General features: G+C 38.8%; 3 protein-coding genes across 3 annotated transcripts in view; 1 reads left to right on the top strand and 2 right to left on the bottom strand.

The window, feature by feature from the left end:
* Positions 1-10,080, bottom strand: part of LOC126356679 (frataxin homolog, mitochondrial-like) — a 28,762-nt gene extending 18,682 nt beyond the window's left edge. Inside the window, exon 1 of the mRNA XM_050007390.1 lies at positions 9,715-10,080. Coding sequence (XP_049863347.1) covers positions 9,715-9,905 — 191 coding nt within the window. The 5' untranslated portion in view covers positions 9,906-10,080. The remainder of the gene's footprint in view (positions 1-9,714) is intronic.
* Positions 1-10,869, bottom strand: part of LOC126356663 (uncharacterized protein KIAA0825 homolog) — a 217,822-nt gene extending 206,953 nt beyond the window's left edge. Inside the window, exon 1 of the mRNA XM_050007389.1 lies at positions 10,758-10,869. Coding sequence (XP_049863346.1) covers positions 10,758-10,799 — 42 coding nt within the window. The 5' untranslated portion in view covers positions 10,800-10,869. The remainder of the gene's footprint in view (positions 1-10,757) is intronic.
* Positions 10,870-22,081: 11,212 nt separating this feature from the next.
* On the top strand, positions 22,082-22,767 carry LOC126362023 (piggyBac transposable element-derived protein 3-like). Its single transcript, XM_050007849.1, has 2 exons — positions 22,082-22,130; positions 22,178-22,767. Exons 1-2 carry the CDS (start codon positions 22,082-22,084, stop codon positions 22,765-22,767), a joined length of 639 nt encoding a protein of 212 aa, XP_049863806.1.
* Positions 22,768-24,348: the final 1,581 nt, after the last annotated feature.

Raw genomic sequence — 24,348 nt, 5'->3', positions numbered from 1 at the left:
AGCCCCTGGTTGAACTGACATGGAATGACCCTTTTGCAAGTTACAATTTTTTTAACACAATTAAATATCCAACAAAAAACAGTTTGAATAAGGGTAGTTTTACTAATCACAGTTCTATTACAGGTGGTATGCTGTTGCTTTCCTTTGTCCTTTGAAATGACTTACTCAGTCTGTTATGGGAACCTGCACTTTAATGTGCACTTCACCATTTTGCACATTAACAAACATTGCCAGAGGTGAAATAAGTGAAAGTAACACATAAAAATACTATGACTGACCAGGAGTGAAACCCACGATGTTTGGGTCCCCTAGTCCTGCACTTTACCCCTGAGCCATACTTTCATTTATTAAGAGTACTTGCTACTTCAATTTATTTCATTGAAATCAAATTCTCATAACACAATTAAGTAATTCCGCACAGAAAAGAAAGAGCTTGCAAGGAGAACAGACATCAAGAGACAACAGGAAACGCATTTTTTATCAAACAGTCTTACACTTGTGCTCGCGAAACGTCAGAAAAACCGTCAAACAGATGTCAGCTGCAAAATCTGAGACAGAAGCCAACAGGCAGTTTGTCAACAAGTGGTCACAAAAGCCTTACTAATGCCTCTACTGGGAGGAGATTTGCATACTGTACTGACATCTTGAGCATGGCAGCTGGATGAAGGGGCTACAGCACATTTCTTCAATTGTACATGTCTAATCACCACCACGCAAAAACATTATATCTACAACAAAATGGAACACGCTTTACTTCAGAGTGAATTCATACAACACGGAGATACTTGGTAAGAACAGATGAGGAACTGCTGGACATTTTCTGTCAACTATGATGCTGCATTCATCAAGACGACTGGGACAAGATCGACAGCATCACTCATAGGAGCATGCAGAATGAACTTGACTGCTGCACTGAGTGACAAAAGAAAAAGCTTGCAAGATGTGGAAAACAGACTGAAAAGGCCCTTAATGAAATGTTATGTCCAGTAGTCAACCTCACTGAATGACAACTGACCAAAGAGGAACAGCCTGTCCTTCAACACTGAGAAAAACCAACACCTTGCAACCTGAAGAAAGAACAGTTACAACCTATCAAGAGTCTTATTATTGACAAGAGCACATTGGTACTGCCTGCCAATAAGGGAAATGCAACTATCATAATGAAAGAAGAAGATTATGCACAGAATATATAGGAGCTATTTGCTCCAGCGACATACCGAAAACTAGGTGCAAATACAATGCAGTAGATCACATGAAATACAAATCAGATAATCAAGGCATCTTCTCTCTCAGCGGACATTCAGAGGAACCTGCTCAACACAGAAGTACTAGCATCTCAGACATATGTATTTCTGAAGATCTAAAACACTATCATTCCATTAAGACCGATTGTTAGGCTCCTGGCTCATTGACAGATAAACTAGCAAAACACTTCACCTCTTAGCTTCAGTCGCACGTAGGAGAGAGTGACACATACTTGAAGGTCATAGAACAGTTCACTGAGAAGCTGAAAAAACAAATTTAAACCAAATGAAATCCTGGTCAGCTCTGATGTTGTTTACCAAAGTGCCACTCAGAAACTTTCTGGAGTGCATTAGTTCTATTTTTCTGCAAGACATAACCAAGCTCTTTCATGCACATTTCACAATGAACTATTTCATGTGGAATGACAACTTCTACGAAGAACAGCTGGAAGGCTTCACCATGGGTAGTCCACTTTATCCAGTCATTGTCGACTTCACAAAACATTTCAAAGCACAGGTATCGAACTTGGCTCTTTGTAAACATAAGGTGTGGTACACATGTCAACAGTACCTTTGTTGTGTAGAACCACAGTTAGGAACAGCTCGGTGAGATGTCCTAAAACAGCTGAATAGTCCCCATGCCAATATAAAATTTATCATGGAGGCAGAAAAGGACCAACAACTATCCTTTTCAGATGTGCTGGTCAAGAGCAGTTGTGAAAACCTGGGATACAGTGTGCATCAAAAACTGATGCAAACAGATTGCTACCTGCACAAACTGTCCAATCATCACCCAAGTCAGAAAAGAGGCTTGATTAATAGACTCATAACATGAGCAAAACCAATGTGTGTGCCACAGCACAACAGACATTGAATGCAACACCTGGAAAGTCTTCTGAGGAGTCAGGGGTATTAGTCAAACAGTATCGGATCGGAAAAAAAAGTCAAGTACAATCTTTCTGCCATACAGTCACAGAGTGACACATAGAATAGGCTCTATATTGTGTAAATACTGTGTAAAGACTATTTATAAACCAACAAAGAAAATCAAAGAGTGTGTCAAATTGGCAAAGGAGGAAAGCACCCACTTACAATGTCAAGAATATACCATGTACATGTTGGAATAACTTGACAATCAATCCACACCAGTATCATGAAACATAAGTGGCACTCCAGGTTGGGGCAGGTGGACTACTCAGCCATGGCGGAGAACCTACTGTGCAAGACCAACCACAAAGTAAAATTCGCCAACACAGAAGTTCTTGCTGTAGAGAAGAGCTATTACACAAATACGACAATAGATTCAACAAGAAAGAAAATGCTTCAACATGAACGGATCCTGGATTCTTGTGCTGCAGCAAACAACCATTGCAAGTAGCAAAGAGAAAACCACAGTGGAAATGCCTATGAAAAGCCCTTGGATGTGAGCTCGACTCCAGTGCACCACTGGCAATGAAGGGTGAAGCTTTGACAATGCAATCCACTCATGCTGGCACAACTTCACAAAAATCATCAAATATATATCAGCCAAAGAACCCGTGAGAGAAGCCAACAGGCAGTTTGTCAGTCCTTAACTCCAGTGCAGCCCAGAAAATGTGTTTTTAGGAGAACTATGCACTTTTGTGAACAATATGGAAGAAAGAGCTTCCACCAAAGCTCATACTCCTGCCTCGTGTTCATTTTTAAACAAGTGCGTAATAAAGGCAAATCTCTTAACCAAATATGGTAAAGACGTGCAGTTCAACTCTACACAGGCAAATTGAGCCTGACTGACCCCCGTGTCATCCTCTGCCATTGGGATCGCCACGTGTGGTATGGAGACACACGTGGTCAGCACACCAGTCGTCCTAAGATTTCATGACCTTGAAACTGCTGCTAATCAGTTGAATAGTTCCTCTGTTGGCCTTGCACTTGTAGCAGTCATCTCATCAAGAAAACACCCTTGCAGTCGCCAAGAATTGAATCCAAGTCGCCCACATGAGAGTCAGCCATGCCGACCACTCAGCCTAAGTGAGGGAGAGTTAAAATACTTGAAGACAGGGGATACTTGGAACACTCAATCTTTCTCACTTGCTTTTGATATCACAATACAGTGTTCATTAGTTTTTTACAGAGGAAAAATTACTGTCTAGGGGTGGATTTGAAGTCAAGCTGTCTGTTTATTGTGAATAACGAAATACACAGTTTTCAACTTTTTCTTTGATGTAATGACTTAAGCCATTGCAGTTTAATCTTTATTTTTCTGTAATAGTATGAACAGCTGTATACTTAACAGCCACTTGGACAAAATGAGTGATGACAGGGATACCTGTCATACTCAAGTAACTTTCATAGGTACATATTCCAAACTACATTATTTTTCACAAACAGTTATATAGCTTTTACTACAGAAATATGTTCCTAAAAGCTTTTAGATAGTCTAATTTGTTAGCAGATTTAAAGTACATTTGCCAAATTTTGCTGGAATAGTACTTTGTTTAATGTAAACATATCTGTACACAGTATTTACGCCAAAGAAACTCTGAATCTGGTGCACCTCTCTCTCTCTCTCTCTCTTTCTCTCTCTCTGTCTGTCTGTGTGTGTGTGTGTTGGGGGGGGGGGGGGGGGGGGGGAATTCCTACATTAGATTCCATAAAATTGTCAATTTAATAAGCTACAACATCAATGCCCAAGAGTGATACAAACCCATGAAAATCCATTACTACTAACACTATGCAAGCTAAGTGCAAGAAAATCATTGAAGGAGTTTGTAAAGTTTGTCTTCAATTCAGAAATTAGACGCAGATAAAATGACACTGACCACAATATGTAGCTAAGGATAAACAGCCTGAGTGATCAGGTAGTCTCCCAACAAATTTCTGAGTCAGATGAATTGCTACCAAATACAAGAAAGAAATGTTGAAGCGCAGTATTACAGTCAACCAGATTCAACAATGGAACCTAGGGAAAATGTGTGTATAAATTAGCATTTTGTTAAGACCAACAACAAAAATGTATCCCAAAACTGCAAAATTTCATGCCAGTATTGACTGCATTCAAGATTTTATAAGACCGAAGACACAGAACCTTGTCTCTCAGAAGGAACCAAGCAACAAGCCAGTCAAGAGCAACATATTTCAGCTGGGCTAACGTGACTTTCTTCTTTGTCTTCAAACTTGAACCTTTCTTTTGGAAAGCACTCTTCATTTATCCAAAAAAACAATATAAAACATTGTTTTTTGAAAGCTGTTCAACTGTGTTCAGAATATGAATCTGACTGGCTTGCTGCAACAAACTCTGGACTGTATTTGAAGCACTGCTTAAAATATGCCAATGCTCCAAGGAAAATACAACACTGATGCTTTTTAACAACATTATGAAAAGGATAGTTGCTACTCACCATATAGCAGAGACACCGAGTCACAGATAGAAAAAACGAAAAGATTTTCGTAAAGTGAGCTTTTTGCCAGTAAGGCCTCCTTCGAAATTATATAACAAACAAACACACAACTTACACTTGGCTGTGTGTTTTTGCACTGATGCTTTTAGATATTCATGTCAACCAGATTTCATTTGCTTCACTTAATATGACCAAAGACAATGTCAGCACACTCCTCACCTTTCTCTACAAACTAGCCACAAATTACAGTCACTCAAATGGACTGTTTATGGACCAGTGAAATAATATTACAACAATCTTGTTGATGGAAAGTTGTTAACACATCCCATACTGCCTTACTGCTATCTATGATGTGGTTGAAACAGTATGGGTTACCCATTTTCACAAGTATGAACACTTAAGGATTCTGATTGAGAAGCATCGTTTTCCTATACAAAAATATTTTCATTGGCAATGAACTTCTAAATTAATTTGTACCTGACTGGCCATTGAAAGTCACAGGTTTCTGTGTAAGACAATGACACCTCTTCTAAGAGAAGGTACCAAAAAAAGTATGGTTGGACTAAGGTCTTCTGTCACCATAAGTCCTATACTGAATAACTATGCAGAGTGTTCAAAATGTGTTGTCAAGTGAACAGCAAAAGCAAACAGTATATCCTTTCAAGTGTGACATCAATGTTGCATAGACAGCATCTGTGATGTTTTTTTGTATGCTTCAGATGGAGATGTGTCTAATATGTTGTGAATACAATATGTCATTTAGTCCTTAGATTCTGTTGTTTACTAGACACTTAAAGCTCTATGAGAGATGGCAACAAGGGCCATGATACCGTCATACCGCTTCGACAACTGACATCTAGTGTGCTCTAGATTTATTTGTTGTGTAACAATTTGAAAGAGACATCAATGAAAACATTGGCCAGAAGGAAAGAGAAAAAACTCTATATACATCATCTTCCAAACATACAAAATATATCCTGAAAGACTCAAATGTCAGAAAATGATAAATACTCTAGAAAGAGAGTATAACACTAGTGACATTGTAAAATAGGTTGTCAAAGGAAGCCAAGCATCAATGATTGGTTATTGGTAAAATTTGAGTGGGGGAGAGGAGGCAGTGTCAACAAGTTCAAAAGGTCAAAAGGATTTGATGGAAACATTATTAATACATAAGTGTGGGGACTAAAAGTTAAGTTTGCACAAAGAACTGCTCATTTTCAGTTTAAATGAAACTTCATTGAAGTAAATAGTTGATACTATACACACAGTATAACTTGGTCCTTTTCTGAGAGTGTAGGAACCGGTCCAAGCCGGAAAATTTAGGGGAGGTAGTGTGCTTCTACTTGTCGCCAAACATAGCTACTAAATAATACAACATGTTGAAGCATTTTAGTAGACACTGTGAATGCAATGTTGATTTTAGTGTGCTACCTGGCCTGTGACAAAGAGGCAGCCCACAAGCTTAGCAGCATCCCCTGCAGGAGAGCCAAGATATGGTGCACTTACAGTAGTGAATCAGTGAGTTACCATAATCATTTATTACTCACATACACAACCAAATAGACACCTTTGAACTTAATCTAATCTACACCTCGAGGGGGTCAACAAAAGCTTGCAGTACCATCCATCTCCTTTGACCTACGATGCAACTGTTCTGCAACCTCACGGTGGTACAGTTAGTTTGAAATGGATTGTGACTGCATAGGGCATGTTGGAGTATGTGGTGGAACACACCAGTGTGGAATGTTTATGTTTCTGAATTGTTTGCAGTTATGTTAGCGATTCATTAGACTACTAGAGTGCTGTTTGTGATAATAATATTGGAGGAATTTGTAGCACTTTATAAGTGAATTATTTTTATGCTGTTACAAATGGGCTGTTTTCAGGTTTGGAAATGTTAGCAAGGTGTATTGTTTGTGGTTGGAGATTTAATTTTATGTTTTGATTTGTTAGTTATGGGCCAGCCAACTGAAGCTGACCCAGCTGGGGATATGACAAAGTTCGTGTGTAGGTCCCTATGTGACAACAAGTTGACCCCGATTAAATCCTTACAGTTATTCAGTCTGTCAACTATGTGAAGCATTACAATTTTTGGAGAAGGTATAAAACTAACCATATCTGCTGCCTACCAGACCAAGGATCAGTATAACCTGCATCGTTGAGAAATATAGGCTGGCCATTTGAGAGATTGTGTTGATGTCACTGGTAGGTATTGCGGACTTCATTTGTGCAATATTCAAGGGAAATTTGCTATACTAGTTCTCTCTCTCTCAATTTTTTTTAAAATTATGGTTTCGTTGACTACTGAGGATTTAGTTTGGTTTCTTTTAATGTTAGTATTTGTCTTGGTATGACTTCGTTAATAGGGTTGCTGTTGCACTTCATAGCGATTTGCAGAGTATAGATATAGATGCAGATATTTAGTTTGTCCCGCTCATAACCCCCAAATTTCCAGTTGTCCTGTTAGGCCGCCACTATCTTTATCTTGATGCCATGGATCAAAGCTGCCCAGTGGTACAACATTCTGACTCGACCCTCAGGTTACATTACAGATTAATCTGCCAGCACAACCTAGAATTCAGCAACAAGAAAGGGGGGGGGGGGGGAGGGGAGGATTGCACTATCACACTTTTAATGCAATTGAAGATGTTTCTGTTGTTTATGATGGTTAAGGAAAGATAATTCTTCTTCCTCCAGCCAATACCAAAAACAATTGTATGAGTCATTCCTTACATGTAACACATGATTTTAAATCCCAGATGTTTACAGATTTAAAAAATGGTGGTATTATTTTCCAAATCAGTATCTTCATACCATCGATCAAATGTCACCATCAGGGTCCTTAAGCTGTGCTGCATATAGATGCAGAGTGGTGGACTTCGGAGATGTCAGGTAGGTGGGCATCCAAAGGGAGTTCTTTACATTAAAGAATGACGCGAGATAAAATTAATTACAGTCAAATATATGGTGCATAATCAGTTGTGCCCTGGTGTTGTAGAACAGACCACCAGCCAGTCATGATACTTATGGTAGGTGGTGTTCTGAAGTGGTATACAGTCTAAGAATCAAGAGAGAAGAGAGGAAAGGATGTCATGCCTCAATGAGAGTCAGTAAGATGGTCAGACTTTCACCCAATGCTCCAGTTGCATCTCGCAACCAATACGAGACTTTCCCCCCACCCTCTCCAGTGATCACTAAGATTTGGAGGCTTGTCAGTCAGTGTATTTTACCAGAAAAGAGAATTTTTAAGGTAATGGTTCTCATCTTACAGACCACAAGACTCAACATGTGGGTATTGAATGTGAAAAATACAGGAGGTAAAAAAATTATTAACAGTACAAATTATTGATATTTTAATTTAATTATGCAGTAACATCACAGATACTTAGAAACGAAAATTTGCCACACTTGCTATTCTTCTCCACACAGTACTTTGATATCAGATTAAGAATTGCCACCTCATAACAGAATTCTACACAATTTTATGAATCAATACCAAGTATGTCTAGTCGTTGCCTGCTCTACAAATACATTAAAGAATTTTTTGAAGTTGGATACTCTTAAGTCTTGCCCAGGTTCTTAATTTTCTTCTACATGGACATGAAGTATCAACTTTATCCAGGGCATCCTATGGGCCTACAACAGCATCAAATGATAATCACTGCTCCATCATCAGTAACTGCTCCTTTCCGCAACTTGAGAAGGGATTATTGTTTCTTGGGTTAATAAGTGTAACATCATGCAGCATCTACAGACATATGTGCTTTCTGCTGGCAATCAAGATTTTTGAAACAGAGGGATACTCATACGTGTCGTCGGCTTTGACCAGTGATTTACGAAATGTCAACTATAATGTTATATCAGTAACAATAATTTCATTGAGGCTATGTTACAAATCAGTCTCACCATAACCAGGCTGCCCCCCCCCCCCCCTTTATTCCAAATTCACTGACTTTCCATCTCTCAACCAAACTGTCAGCTTCCAACATCAACTGCAATGCTGTACACAAGTCTTCTCCACCCACACACACACACACACACACACACACACACACACACACACACACACACTGACTCAATGGAGCTGTCATCCAACCTAACCTAGACCTTGATCTCAGCAACACCTCAATGTCTTCATATAACCCTTCATTGGTTTTACGAACTAACAACAAAACTGTGGAAACATGCTCCAAAATGTGACATCACAGCAACCATAAATATTATATCCCCAGTGAAAGCTGACTACTTATCAAATGTTCCTCTTGACCTGATAACTTGAGTACATACATTGTTAGTTCACATGTTTTCACTACAGCAGATGAAGGAAAAAAAATTAATATTGTCACTATAAACTCACAAATAGTGGCCTGTATACATTTCTAGTTGCCAGTATTGATACACTGTAAGGCAATTTTATACAGGTTTCTACAAGCAAAAAGAGGTGCACCAAGGAAATAAAACTTGTGTTTCAGAATAGCGTGTTTCTATAATTTTTAAATGGTTTCAAATTATTCGCAGTGAGCATTACTACAAGGTGCAGGATGGTGTATTTTTAATGAGCCAAGGGAAACCTTTGCTAGAATGAGGCCTACCCATATCAATAACTCTGGCACAGCTTGGCACCTGGCTGTTACACGTTACCACCAACTCCAAAATACTAACTAGCCTATAGTGTCATGAAATTTGCATGATACATGATTCTGTTATGTATAACTCGAACAGACAAATACCTTTCACTAGATAACATTCAGTAGGCGTTAAGAAATTATACTGTACGATGATGACCGATATTTTCATCTCGTTGATGCATAAATCATTTAGATACTATCATTACGTTAAAATGACTTCCACATCGACAAAATGAGTTGTTTCGCATACATCCACACATGACAAATTTAATGCATGTGCATGCTGTTTTCATTTATACACAGTCTATTGACAAGTACTTTCATACTCCCATATGCAAAAGAATTTTGGCCAACTTTCACCACTGTCGTACAATTTCGTTTCCTACCATAACCATTGGTAACTAAATCCTATCGGCTTCATTTACCCGATTCCAATAACAATAAAAAAAAAGTCAAACTTACTGCCTGCAAGCGACAACTACCGTTGTAATCAAATTTTCTGGGCGTCTTGTTCTGTAAACTACCGATGCTTTCGGTAACACGTTTCCATACATCGAACTATACCGACTTAATTTTGACCCAGTGAATATCTCTCCTTTCCAGTTTCTCTTGGCCTCATTGTACAGGCAAGCGACAGCAACTTTTCTGAGCATGCCTATACTATTCAACAACTTTCAAATTTTGCTAAACTCCATGCCTTTTTAAAAGACACTGCCACTCCACTCACTGTCGCTGCAACCATGGCATACTAGTGGCTAGAGTGGCTAGTTGCTACATAGTACATATGCATAACCTTCAAGTTCATGTAAACAGTAACCACAGCTATCGCCAGTGGTAAAATACTTTCGATTCATACCCTATGCGATATCGATCCTTCCGACTCTGTACCACTTCAAAAGTACGACCATAAGTGGTACAAAGCTTAATTTGTTTCTGGATTGAAGATTAATTGCAAAGAGAACGTAGTGCGTTAGCTCCGATGAAGTCATCAACAGAAGAATCAAGAATCTTTATTGGCCGTTGATCATACAGGATGAATTAGGCTTCGTCTTTTACACAAATCATAATAAAAATTTACATTAAATAGACAGAGTTGATACACAAGTAATTTGTAAATACCATAAGTATTTACACAGTGAATATAGTGTTCATTTCAAATTACAGTACCAACTTGATCATCACAGTTAACATACAAAGCTAACACATGCAGTGATTAAGTGCAATTAATAATTATATACATTGCTTATCTGTTATCTTACATGCTAATAACCATTATAGATTATATTGTTATTTCAATAACCCTCTTCATAAGGATAAAAAGTGAGAATATAGTCGCATTTACAAACTCATCTGCACACGATAAAACAGGTTGTGCGACAGCCAATAACACCATCTTTCTTTAAGAAGGTATAATGGCGTGGTCTGAGCAGTTTGTGATAGTGTACTTACGATTTTTAAATTACCGGTATTCACTTTGTCTGAGTTACAGGTATTTGTTATTGTACCTTTAATGTCATAATCTTCCTTCTTTCTAGTGCTGTTGCCATGATTTCTCTCCTCGAAACATGTTTTAAGCCATTGCTTTTTCAAAATAGGCCTCTAGCACACAGAGGCATATGTGCAGGTTTACAGCAGTCAATAATCTGAGCCTGATAAAGAGAGGACGACAGTGTTGCTCCAGAGAAGTAAGTTCGGATGTGCCCCTAGGGAAATGTGCGGAGACTTGCCATTCATGTTGTATATTAACGACCTCACGGAACTGGATGTCACTTTGCATTACTCCAAAACATTCCACAGTGCATTGCAGGGCCGAAATTCACACAGGGCGTCAATGTCACGGAGCATCACGTCATAGTTTCCAGAGGAAAACTAATTTCTGACTTTGGTAGCTGTCTTGTCGTCTCCTAACTTCGTAAGTTTTTCATATACTCAATTCTGATGTTTCTTCTTAATTTTCAATTTATTGTTTTGCTTTGTTTTCGTGACAAATTACAAATCTTCCATAACGGCTTGGATTTTTTTTTTCATTGGCTGTTCTTTCATAAACGAGGCCAGATACCTGAAAGTTTTGCAGTAACGGAATAAAGCTGACACCTAACGGTGTACAAACGAGAGCCCAAGTCGAGAAAGCAGTTTTTATTAAATAACGTGGCCTTTTATTAACTGAAAAGTCAGCTATATTGAAAGATTAAAAGACAGTTATTTTGACATTATTTGCTATGTTGGGAAAAAACACCGTAATAGATATATAGGCATTCTACTGTATTTGGACAGTCGAGAGGAGAGGAGCGATAGGGGCAGACAACATTAGCTGCTTGTCGCAGTCCTGTCACCATTACACTTAACAACGTACGCAGTAATGCTTCGTGGCTAGAGGCAGTTTTACCAAACTTTTTATTCAACAGTAAAGGCATATTGCAACCCTCCACACAGAGTAGTGTGTATAAAACCAAATGCAAGCAGGATGAAACAGAGTGCCGGCGACAGACAGAGCTGTGGCATTTAGATTATTTAAACAAGGGAGACACTGAAGATTAAGGAAGAAAGATTCAACCTTTGCTGAACACCATTTAACAGAACCAAAACCATTGATATTGTGACGACAAAGTAACCAGAATTCGACTCAAGAACAGCTGCAAACATGAGTAACTTAGAAGCAGATATCCTTGGTGCTGCGAAGCAGCTTAAAACACCTAAGAAAGGCAAGGCTTTCGGTTGTCAGTGTACAAGCTGTGGGGTGAGATTAGAATGGCAGTTTTCCGCCGCAGAGCACGTTGCTGGCGGTTGCTATGGGGCCGCGGCGAGCGACTAGCGTTACGCGGCCTTGGAAAAACCCGAGCGGATGCTAGGCAGAGACGCTTATGGCCGTGTCTGCGAATTTGGAGAACTTTATATGCTAGAGAAAAGTTGATAAAAACAAAACTAAGAGTGACATGGAGGTGCGAGTTGGCACTCATGGACAGAAAAATATGTAAAGCTAAATTATCTTGGACGCGCCACAAAATAATACAATAATTTAAAACTTATTGTTGTCTTACAAATAGTAAATTAATGAAAGTTCAAAAGCTAATATCTCGGCAATGCTTTGTCTGACTAATATGAACAAAGTTTCTACAGATGCGGCTAGTGCAGCTGCATCGAACAATAATAGCCAATTTAGCACAACATGTACCAGTGTTGAATGAGAGGTCGGAATATAGGATTCGATTGAGAAAAACGGTGTTTTTGGTAATAAATCAATTTAAAGAGACAAAATTAGCGGCAGCATTCTAAAGTTTAAAGAGCTAGATGAATAATGAACAATGTATTTTTATTTGTTTATGTTAAATATCAAAAATCTGGGAAAAGTAATATCACAGCACAAGAACGTTATTTATGAAAAAGCGGTGGCAGATTAAAAAAAAATAGACTTTAAATTGTTATTGCCCAGAAAATTTTCCATTTTTTTAAATGTATCAGATGAGTTTTTTGTGTTTAGTTTTATAATATTCGTAATTCTTTTTGTCAAACATTGTTTTGAGTTGAGCAGTCGTTTTGAGGTTGCATAGGGTGGCCATATTTGATGTCAGGGGAGTTGAGTTTGATGGTGCTAAGAGACGGATGTGCTGCCCATCTGAGGGCAGTAGTTGGTAACCACATTTTGGGACAAGTATGTAGGTAGCGACATTCAAAAGTCATCAAGTGGAGAGCAATATAGTGGATCAGGACAGCAGACAACAATGTATTTTGTGAACTGTGAACAGACTCTTGAGTGTTGTGATTGTAACAAATTAATTTTATAGTGAACTGTTGTAGCATCAGTTATTGACAGCCGCCCTCATGTAAAAGTCGCTCAGACTGCATTTTGAGTGTTTAGTGAATATATTGGAGAAAAAATAAACCACTTGTTTAAATTACAAGTCAACGTGAGTGACTCAATATTTTAAATTTTCACCACAATACTTGCCTGCATTGTTCACGACAGGTGTGAGCTGCCACTCTATGACTAAAACGTAGCATAACATTGAGACCAGCCACATCTCTGGGCCACTCAATTAAGATGAGTGTAACAAGTATATATATTTTCGTGCCATAGCATATGGGGGCTCAAGCCAAACTATTCAAACTTCAGAGTGTAGTGCCCAGTACTATAGTAATATGGGGGTTTCTCGTTTGAGATTGTCTTAACTGAACAGGCTTGGTAGGCAGTGCAGGACTGTATTCGAAAGTGAAGATTGGGGAAAACACTTTGTCGATCACTGAACAGTATACTGAGCCCAACGTCGACCACCAAAGTGGGAGTTGAAGCGCCACTGGCCGCCAAACATAGATGTGCCAACTTTGCCGCTACACTCTGGGGTTGTGGCCACCTTCACCACTAACCTGCAAACCATTCTGCACCAAACCACATCGCAGCCAACAGCATCAGGCAGCAGTCGTCACATGTCAGCAGTCACAACAAAGCTAAGTGATGGCACCAGGCTCATTAATTTCTCAGTTCTCTATCTCACAGCCATTTTAGCTATGGAGTCCGAATTTTGCAAGATGGTGATGCAGAACTGGTATGGGGGATATGGAAAGTTCTTTGGGGACAAAAATCAGAGATTTAAATGATTAATTGGGATATTTATCAGAAAAATTTGATGAGGTAGAAGGAAATTTGAATGCTAAGATTGATGCAGTTGCTATTGAATTAAGGGGTAGAATTGATTCAGGCAGGCAGTTGTGTGACACAAGGAATGATGAGGCAAGGCAAACTCTGATTGATGAAGATCAGAAGATTGTGGCTAGTTGTGATAAAACCAGAACTTTATTATTAGGTCAACTGGCAGAGACAGCTAGCGACCAAAGAAAGGAAATTGAAAATGTGGCTGCTGTTACTGTAAACAGTAATGTAGAAATTGACAAAATTAACAGTAGGTTAAGTAATGTAGAATTATGTGTGACTAATGGAAGTATGTGGTGGCCTATGGCACAAATACCCAGTGATAAGACTTTCCAGGGGAAAGCAAATACCATGCTGTACATTTTCTGGCAGCATGCAAGGTTTTTTTAATTGATGGTATGAGTGACAACAGCTAAATTAAGCTGGTAAAAAGATTATTGGATGGTTCTGCTTATACATGGGCAAATCAATGTAGTGAACAATTTAAATCGAATAGTATATTTGAACAGATGTTTGTGAATAATGTAGACTACAGAATGATTTTTTGAATGGACCATTGTACAGAGGAGGTAGGCAAACAATGAGAGAATTTTGCAATGGGGAATTAAGAAAGTTGATACATTTGGACAGACCACTGGGAATTCTGACTGAGATTTCTACTCTAAGGAGAAGGTTACTTGAAAATATACAGTGGAAACTGATACATTGTCCAACAGATTCTATGGAAAGTTTCTTGGATTTTATGGAAAAAATAGACCAAGCAATGTGCTATAAGCCAAACTCATGGGGTAATAATTCAAGGAATAATCAAGAGAAAAATGGAAAGAGAAGAAAATAATGTAAGTTGGGATAATAACCACCATAATTCAAACAGGAAAGGAAATCGGAATGATAATTGGAGGAAAAATTGAGGTAGAATTCATAAAGAAACATGGAAGGATAACAGGGAAAGATTTAATGATGATGTCAGGAACCAGAATGGTGTATGGGAAAATAGAAACAGGAGTGATCAAAGGCCAATGCAAGAACAGAGAGATGGGATAGGAGAAAATAATGTAAGGGGAGCACAGCGGCAAATTCTTTAAACTGAGATGTTTTCCAAATAGGGTCCAATTTGGGACAATAAACCACGCAGGCAGCAGGACCATGAGATGGGAAAATAATTGTGGGAGAAATAATGGTCGATCTTTTAATAGTTTTAGGTAGAATAATGGGAGGTATTTCGATGTAAGCAAAAGCAGTGGAACCAGGGCAGAGGAAGTATGGAATAAAAAATATACAAGTGCGGGCAATTATGGGTAATGATGAGATGTTTGGAGGCTGGTTTAATCAGCGTGATAAGAGGGCCTTTAGAAGTTAAAAAATAGGAAATGTAGGAATCAGGAAGGAGAAATAAATATTGGGCGTTCGTTAAAAAAAAGGGTTCAACATGTGGGGATAATGATTCAAATAGTATTGTCTTGGTAATTATGTTAAGTAATGAGCATGTATCAGCTGTGCAACCTGTGGGAGAAAATGTGTGCTGTGCTGTTGAGAGTATGTATGTGAATGGCAGCAGAAATAGCAGTGTGTTAAATGCAATGGAACTTTCACCAGTGGTATAAGGCATAAATTATGTGGATTCAAATGTTATTGTAGATGAAGATATACAGGAAAGCATGTGCTCCAGCAGTGTGAATGTATTAAACAGTGAACAGGCAGTAGATCCTCTATCTGATATTATCATTGGTAATAATGTTCATATACAGCACAAGGGTGCAAAATGTGTTGTTAATGTATGTGGGGGCATTCGCTCCAGTAACGATAAGGAATGTGCCAGTGAGCAGGATAGAGTTCTCGTAATCGATGGAGGAGCAGTAGTTATGGGTGAAGTTTTTAATGTGCAGAATAGAGGTGCAGGTGTTGATATTCTGGTTGAAACTGTGAGGGATTCTGTTAATTAAAGTAAGTTTATGTCTCTTGTTGATAGTTTGAGTGAAGAAGCTGGGCAGACATATTTTTTCGCGGAATCATGGGAGAATAAGGCAGGGAGTGATTTTGATTAGGTAGCCAGAGCAAAATGGTTTCAAAAGTGGACACCTGACAAGTGGGAGATTAGCAAGCATGATAATGTCAGGCAAATCTGGGATACAGATTCTAAATCATTGGGTGAAGAATGTATATTTATGATGGGAAATGATGGTATAGGTGATAATAATACAGTTAATAATGATGCAATTAGTGAGATATGTGAGGATATTAATTAAATCCCAAATTTCATAGTGTATAATGATGAGCAACAGCTAGCCATGCATGGGGGGCTAAACAATGAATGGAGGGGGAAACATGAGTGTGATTATGATGGTGATGACTGTGTTAATTTTGTAAAGTTGCGCCATCAATAGATACCAGAGACCTGGGAGGAAGAAAAATACAGAGTTACTAAAAAGCTAGGGGATTGAGTGTAGGAAACTTCGGAATTAAAGAGGCCTTTGATTTAATATTTTCAGGGGATAAGGATATTGAATATTTTAGTGAATAGCAGGTGTGCACCATGACAAATTGTTGCGAAGAAAAGTCTGTAGCCAGCATGTATTTCTTGGTAACACTACCATCTGTATGTTTGTGTCAAGTTTCACCCTGAAATTTGGCTTTAGCTGTATCAAGTCTGGATACCAGAGAGGGTGGGTTTACATCTGACTGGTTCTTGGTACCCAGACACCTATGCTGATAGGAAATTGATCGGGTGAATTTTGTTTGTTCCTGGTAGAATCAGGTTAGCTGTTTGGCAGGAGAAGTTGAGAAACAGTGCCTGAGGTCTAAGCTGCAGCACTGCTGCAGATTAGGGACAGATCACAGAATACAACAAAAGATGTAGTGCTTACTGTATGTTCTGTGTAAGAAATATATTATATCGAAATAAAAAATAGATTATTATTATTATTATTACAGGATTAATCAATACAAAGATTAATTAATAACAACATCTTGTTGTATTCCTGTTATCCTCCGACAAGCCCCTTCATCCAGCACATCTTCCTTATCGATGCTGCATGCTGCAATGTTCCATTACTCCATTTATGTGATCTAAGCAAGAATGTTGTGGTCTTCTGTGCTTATATCTGCCAGGTAGCTTCCATTCATAAACCTTCTTTGGCCACCAATGATCTGGCATTCTCATCATATACCCTTACCATTTTCGTGATTTTCTTTCAATTCTACCTATCACTGTATCATTTGCCTTCATTCTAGGTCTTACTTCATCACTAGTTTTCCTTTCGATTCTTGATATTTTGGCACTTCTACCCAAATAATCCATTTCCACGGCTATTAGTCTTCTTTTGAGATCCGCATTTAAGATCTGTAGTTGTGATCCATAGCATAGCACTGATTCAACCATTATCTTCCCTACTCATTTCCTTATTGCTGATACCTAGAGATATTTAAATTCCTGTACCTGTCTCGTAACTGCCTAGCAAATGATGTGTACTTCAAATTTAGCATCACTATTCACCACCAGATACTCTATTTTTGTTAGACTCATTTGTAATCCCCATCTGTTGTATTCCTGACATAATCATCGTATCATGAAGTCAAGGTCATAATCATCTTGTGCTATAATAGCTTGATCGTCAGCAAAACTTAATGAAAATATCTGTACATCGTTGAGACAGTGATTCCCGTTCCTCTGCAGCTGTTTTCCAATTTCAGAGAGCCACTTCTGCATGTAAATTGAACAAGATGGGTGACATGCTAAAACCATGTCACAAACCTTTAGTGACATTAATATGGTCTGATAACTTTGAACCTCGTTTAATCCATACCACATTATCCTTGTACATTTCAATAATAATTTGTAAAAGGTGATCATCCACACCTAAATCTCCCATAGCTTAGATCTAGAGACTGTATTGTAAGCTTTTGCTAAATCTAGATTTTTCCCTACTGCTATAAATTTATCCATTAGTTGTTGTAAAATAAATAGGTTAAATATTGAAGAAAAGGATTATAGAAAAATATACAATATATTAGAGGACTTTAAGAAAAATTGTTGGTCCTCTTTGATTCGTTTATGTTTTGTCACTCCCAACCTTTGGCCCAGCATATCAGCATCGTGGAAATGCTGATGAATAAATGAAGTTTAGTTAAGTTATGGTAGGAAGTGCTGCCGCATAAGATAATGCAGGGACTTCCTCATTTCGATTTTTCTGCTTTCATATGTGGAGTTATTTTTGTGTATTATTTCGTTTCTGAGGGCGCAGGTTGGGTTTGGTGCTACTTGCGGACACCATGCACTGCGTTTATGGAGTAGCAAGTGGTGAGTGGCTAGCGCAGAAGTGAGTTGGCACCCTATGACGAAAACGTAGCCAAACATTGAGACCTGTCACATCTCTGGGCCACTCAATTAAGCTGAGTATAACAAGTGTACATATTTTCAGGTTCGAGCCAAACCATTCAATCTTCAATGTGTAATGCCCAGAGCTGTCGTAAAGTCGAGATTGTATACCAGCCAGGTTCATTCCAGAATATGCTAATAATGTAGCTCCATACACAGCAACCATATACAAACGCTCGCTCATACAAAGATCCGTACCCAGAGACTGGAAAGTTGCACAAATCACAACAATACTCAAGAAAGGAAATGGATGGAATCCGCTGAATTATAGACCCATACCCCCAACGTCGGTTTGCAGTATGAATTGTGAATGTATGCTGTGCTTGAACATTATGAATCACCTTGAAGAAAATGATTTATTGACAAATAGCTAACACGGATTCAGAAAACTTCATTCTTGTGAAACACAAGTACATATTTGTTCTCACAAAGCAATGGGTGCTATCGACAGACAAGTTGATTCCACAATATTAGATTGCCAGAAGGCTTTTGACACAGTTCCTCACAAGTGATTTCTAATAAAGTGTGTGACTATAGAGTATCATCTGAGTTGTCTGTCTGGGTTCATGATTTCCTGTCAGAAACGACAAAGTTCGTAATGACTGATGGAAAGTTATCGAGTAAATCAGAAGTAATATCTGGAGTCCCCCAAGGAAGTGTTATAGGCCCTCTCTTGCGCCTGCATCAACATAAACGATTTAGAAAGCAATCTGAGCAGTCCTCTCAGATTGTTTGCAGACGATGCTGTCATTTACGATCATATATTATCATCTGATGATCAAAACGAATTGCAAACTGATTTAGACAAGATATCTGTATGATGCAAAAAGTGGCTACCGCTGTAGCAATGCATCGCAAATGACTTTTCATTTCGCAGCACCTACTGGACTTGTTTATGGAGCAAACGGTGCACAGAAGGCCTCAGCCAAAGTTCTTTTCATAGATGAGTCCTGATTTGGTCTGGAGTGTGATTCTCAACAGATTCGCATCTGGAGGGAACGTGGAACTCGATTTTGGGAGCAAAACATTGTGGAAAAAGCGATGTCAGTGAGGATCCCAAATGGTGTGGGCAAGGACTATGTTGACCACTCGAACTGCTCTTTGTGAAATTGTACAGGTGAATCGGTAAGGTTTAACTGGTGTTACATATTGTGACAAGATCTTGAGACCTCATGATTGGTTGTTGCAGACGCTGTGGGCGCAAACTTTGTACTGATATGTAGTAATGCTCGACCTCATAGAGTATGGGTTGTCGATGATCTCTTGCAAATAGGAGATATTGCACACAGTGTGTGGCCTGCTCACTTTCCCTATTTGAAACCCACAGAGCATGTCTGGGATGCACTAGGGAGACGGTTTGAACCACGCCAGCATCGACCAACCACTCTCCAAGACTTGCTAGTAGCTCTGCAGGAGGAATGGGTGGTGTTGCCTCAAAGTGAGACTGATAAGATCATTCACAGCATGTCCCAAAGTTGCTAGGCCTGTACTGCTACCGGAGGTTGTCACCCCTTACTGTTCACATTAACCAGATGTTGGAATGTGTGTGCAAATCCGTTAAATTGGAAAAAACTAAGAACATTTGTTATGCATGTTGCAGTTGTTAAGGTTCTGTATTCTTTACATTGTTTCTACTATACTATCAGCTGTTTGTACTTTTTTGTGGCATAATAAATGCAGCCTTTCAAAATTTCCGTTTGTTGGTTTAATTTTGAACACCAATGTAGATAATTCTGTGGGGAAAGCAAATTAAAGACTGCAATTTATTGGCAGAACACTTAGAAAATGTAACAGATTGACAAAAGACACTGTCAACACCACACATGTCCACCCTCTTCTAGAGTACTGCTTTGCACTGTGGGATCCACATCGGATCAGATTGATGTAGGACATCGAAAAAGTTCAAAGAAAGGCAGCTCGTTTTCTTTTAGTGTGAAACAGAGAGTGCCACAGATACGATACACGAAATGGAGTGGCAGTCATTAGAACAAAGGCGTTTCTCGCTGTGTCAAGACCTCGTGAAATTTCAATCACCAACTATCTCCTCAGAGTGTGAAAATATTTTTTGGTGTCAACCTGCATAATGAGAAATAATAATCATTACAAGATAAGAGAAATCAGAGCTCGCAAAGAGAGATTTAAGTGTTCGTTTTTCCCACATTCTGTTCTAGAGTGGAACAGTAGAGAAGTAGCTTAACCCTCTATGGACGACCTTGACAAATTTGTAATGCTTAAAATATATTGCTGTATCTGCACAGCGCGAAGCTTATTCTCACAGGGGACGAGCGTAGCAGATTTGTAGCGCTTCAGACTACAAGTATTGGAAGTGGCGCCTCGCTCAGGAAACTTTTTCAACTACGTCAACAGTTGCATCTTGGGAGTTGAGTGAAGCATGGTCGTGTGCATTTCAGCTGTCTATATTTATTACAATTGGAGTTGAAAAACGTAAGTTATCAACTATATGTAAATATTATGTGATAGAGATTACTTTGAGACATATCTGGATAAAAAACAGTTACCATATACAATTACTGCGAGAATATGAGCGTTTGTGTTTTAAACGTTACAAATTTGTCAATTCAGGCACTTGCACGGAAACTGTTGTTCTTTCTAGAAAATGAATCCTGCAGCATTTTATGGGAAGAAGCACAGTGTAGTGGTGCGTGTAGCTGGTGGAGTGAGTGAGGACAGTTGCCCGAGTGCCTCCTGTAGCGACAATGACGAGGATTATGTGCCAACAAGTAGGAAATCTGTGTCCAGCAGTTCTGAAAATGGTATTGTCTTTGCTTTTATCACTTGGTTGCACTGTGGCAATATGTACAGATTTAGGACACTAAACTATGTATTATATTTGTAACTTCCAGGCATCAGTGATGGGGATGATAGCAATGTTCCTGACACAGACAACATTTCGGCTCCTTCGTCATTATGTGCATCCAATAAGCGAAGACCAGTTTGGAGAAACACTAGCAAAGACAATCGTGCTCTTGACATACCACAGTGGCTAGGCTCCATCTCTGAATCTACTGCACTCAAGGAACCAGTGGATTATTTCAAACACTTCTTTGACAGTCAACTATTGTAACATATAATGCAACAATAAAACTTGTGTTTCTGTTCAGAAAAATCCAAGTAAAGTTCTCCAGCTGTCTGTCAGTTAACTGGAACAATTTATCGGAACAGTGTTTCATATGTAACTTATCACTGTACCATGTACACAAATGTATTGGTCCAGCTTATTTGGCATCTCCTGCGTGTTGGACGTGATGAGTCGAGACTGGTGGGCAGACATAAAAATCCAATCTCCATTTCAATGACAACACCAGAATGACTGATTCAGAAGGTACTTACAAAGACAAACTTTTCAAAATTAGGCCATTCATAAATGATTAGCTAGAAAAATTCAACGAACTGCCTACTGATAGGATGCTATGTGTCGATGAGCAGGAATGTCTAGTTTGAAACAATATATGCCAATGAATCCTCACAAATAGGGTTATAAAATATCTATTTTATCCGACAACAAAGGAATTGTGTACAATTTCGAAGTGTATTGTGGGAAACGTGATCCACTGGAAGAAATGGAAGATTTAGGGGCTAACGCCAATGTTGTTATGCGTCTTTGTAAGGTTATTCCACAACAAAGAAACTATTTGTTATATTTTGAAAATTGGTTTACGACAATACCACTGCTTACAGAGCTTGAACACGTCAAGATTTTTTGTCTGGGCACAGTTAGAGCCAATAGATTATTGGATGTGTGTTGACAACTGATAAAGATTTGAAAAAAAAGGTGAGAGGTGCATACGATGAACGAGAAGCAGATAGTGATGGACAGTGTGTGTGAGTTGTCAAATGGTTTGACAACAGATCTGTAGTACTTGCCTCTACTTTTTCTGCTACAGAAGCAAAAAGTGAGGTGAAACGATGGGATAAAAAGGCCAAAGCAAAGGTTGAAGTCGACTGCCCATCAACAAATCTTCTTTACAACCAATTTATGGAAGGAGTAGATCTTTTAGACTCACTGTTTGCACTATCCCAGATAAACATTAGATCAAAAAAGTACTACCATCGTTTATTTTTTCCCTTCCTTGATGTGGTGGTAGTGAATGCATGGTTGCTGTACAGAAGAAACTGTTATTCTTTTGGTGTAAACAAAAATAAACCAAGACAACTTTGTCAGTTCAAGACTGAATTAGCTGAAGCGTTGTACAAAATGAACAAGGACTTAAGTGGGAGAAAGTGTGGTAGACCTTCTTCAAGCGCTGATGTCGAATACGTAAATAAGAGGAACCTCGGTCATGAATCTAAGCTAATCCCCCAAAGGGTTGTTCGTCAGGACAATGTTGGACATTGGCCAGTTGTGTTTGAAAAGAGAGGTAGATATAAACAGCCAAATGGCAAAGGAAGTCCATCAATTGTGTGCCAGAAGTGTGGTGTTCATTTACGTATCGAGAGAAAAAGAAACTGTTTTCTGGACTTTCATAGGGAATGAGAAGTATGAATTCAGACATTTTAAATACATAAATATTTTCAATTGTAAGGAAGTATATATGTTTGTAGTCACTCTCCAACATTTAATTACCCGGTATCCTTAAATGCCTACTGTAACAAATTTGTAACATTAAAAATATATATTGTTTACATATTACTTTTTGCATTTTTAATCAAAATATGTTTAAAGAGACCTCTAAGTAATACAAGTATAGCATTTAGAGTTTATTGTTTGTATTACGTCATAATTCTGTCCATAGAGGGTTAATGGTTGTTCAATGAATTCTCTGCCAGGCACTTAATCGCGAATTACAGAGTAAGCATGCAGATGTAAACATAGACATCAGTGGCTGTGCAATTAGCTGACTCAAGGGATAGAGATGAACTGCTGGTTTGGCACAGAGTTGTGGTAACGTCATGCAGACAATGCAACACAAGTGAATAGTGGTTTCTGTCAAGCATAAAAGAATTATCATTGCCGCTGTCAGCGTAGTAACTCATTTTTGATTCTCTTGTATTTGTTCTTTGAAGTATGATGCTAAATAGTTATCCGAAGCAACCCTTTGTATTCATGTATATGACGAACTCCCAAAGAGCCTTTATTTTCAGTATAAGGTTTTGTTAGATACTGTTTGTGTTCACGACCAAGGAGATTTTACCTGAACCTCCTTGGTTACAACTTAAGAGGGCTACACATGCTCAGGGATGCTAGATAGTATGCTTGGACAAGCATGCTTGCACTATCGTGGTTGAGTGTCTGTAGGAAAAATGTTCCCTAGCATCAGGCTCTTACAAGCGACTTGATAGTTGATCGGATTAAGATTACGAGTGTTTGTGCAGCCGTTCAAGCGTGTGTATGGTTGAGCATGTGTACCAACAATAAGGAGGCTTTTACAGTCATTTATCACTTCTGAGGCAATCTGCATAGCATGAGAGTCTTGTGTTTTCGTATGCTTTCGTTTCGTAACGATGCCTGAGCTAAGAAACGTTAACTGGGGCCTGTTAAGCCCGTTCTACACGCAGCGCATGAGCTTGCAAGATTACCCATGATGCACCATTTCCGCTGGCGCCTACCATGTAGATAAGGTCTCTTGAACAAGATTCACGAGTACGATCGCTAGAGGGTGGAATAGGATGGATGAAATTCTCACGTGCATGTAGGTGTTTCGCGCATGCGCAGACGACCAAGTGGGGAGCATAGTGCGAAGTTCTGTGTGGATTGTGTTCCTTGTTCCTGCTCAGCAAAACGTAGTACAGGAAGTTGTCAGTCTTACAAAAATTAACGAGTGAAATATCTGCAATTTTCGGTATATATTATTTGAAGCTTTATCTTTGTTACACAATTTATCAAAAGCTGGTGCTATTCTAAGTCATCCCTCTTCAGTTGTTGAAGCATGTAAGAACGGAGAAGTGAAGTGAAAGATATAGGAAACAAGTACCTTCAAATACTTATGCCTCAAAGAGTTACAGATTTCACAGCATACGTATATGACAGATTTGAAACTGAAGTACGATGCTCAAATGACTAGCTCTTGTAAGATTCGCCAGTCGCCAGAAATCGCACTGTAACTGTCAACATGGA

Source organism: Schistocerca gregaria, chromosome 1, assembly GCF_023897955.1.
Source record: "Schistocerca gregaria isolate iqSchGreg1 chromosome 1, iqSchGreg1.2, whole genome shotgun sequence".
NCBI lineage: Eukaryota > Metazoa > Arthropoda > Insecta > Orthoptera > Acrididae > Schistocerca > Schistocerca gregaria.
The sequence above is the reverse complement of the archived record's forward strand: the minus strand, read 5'-3'. Positions and strand labels throughout refer to the sequence as shown.

Coding starts and splice junctions, on each gene's coding strand:
- LOC126362023 (XM_050007849.1), top strand. CDS start 22,082: ATGAACGAGAAGCAGATAGTGATGGACAGTGTGTGTGAGTTGTCAAAT. Junction 22,131..22,177: donor TGTGTGTGAGTTGTCAAATG/GTTTGACAACAG, acceptor TTTCTGCTACAG/AAGCAAAAAGTGAGGTGAAA.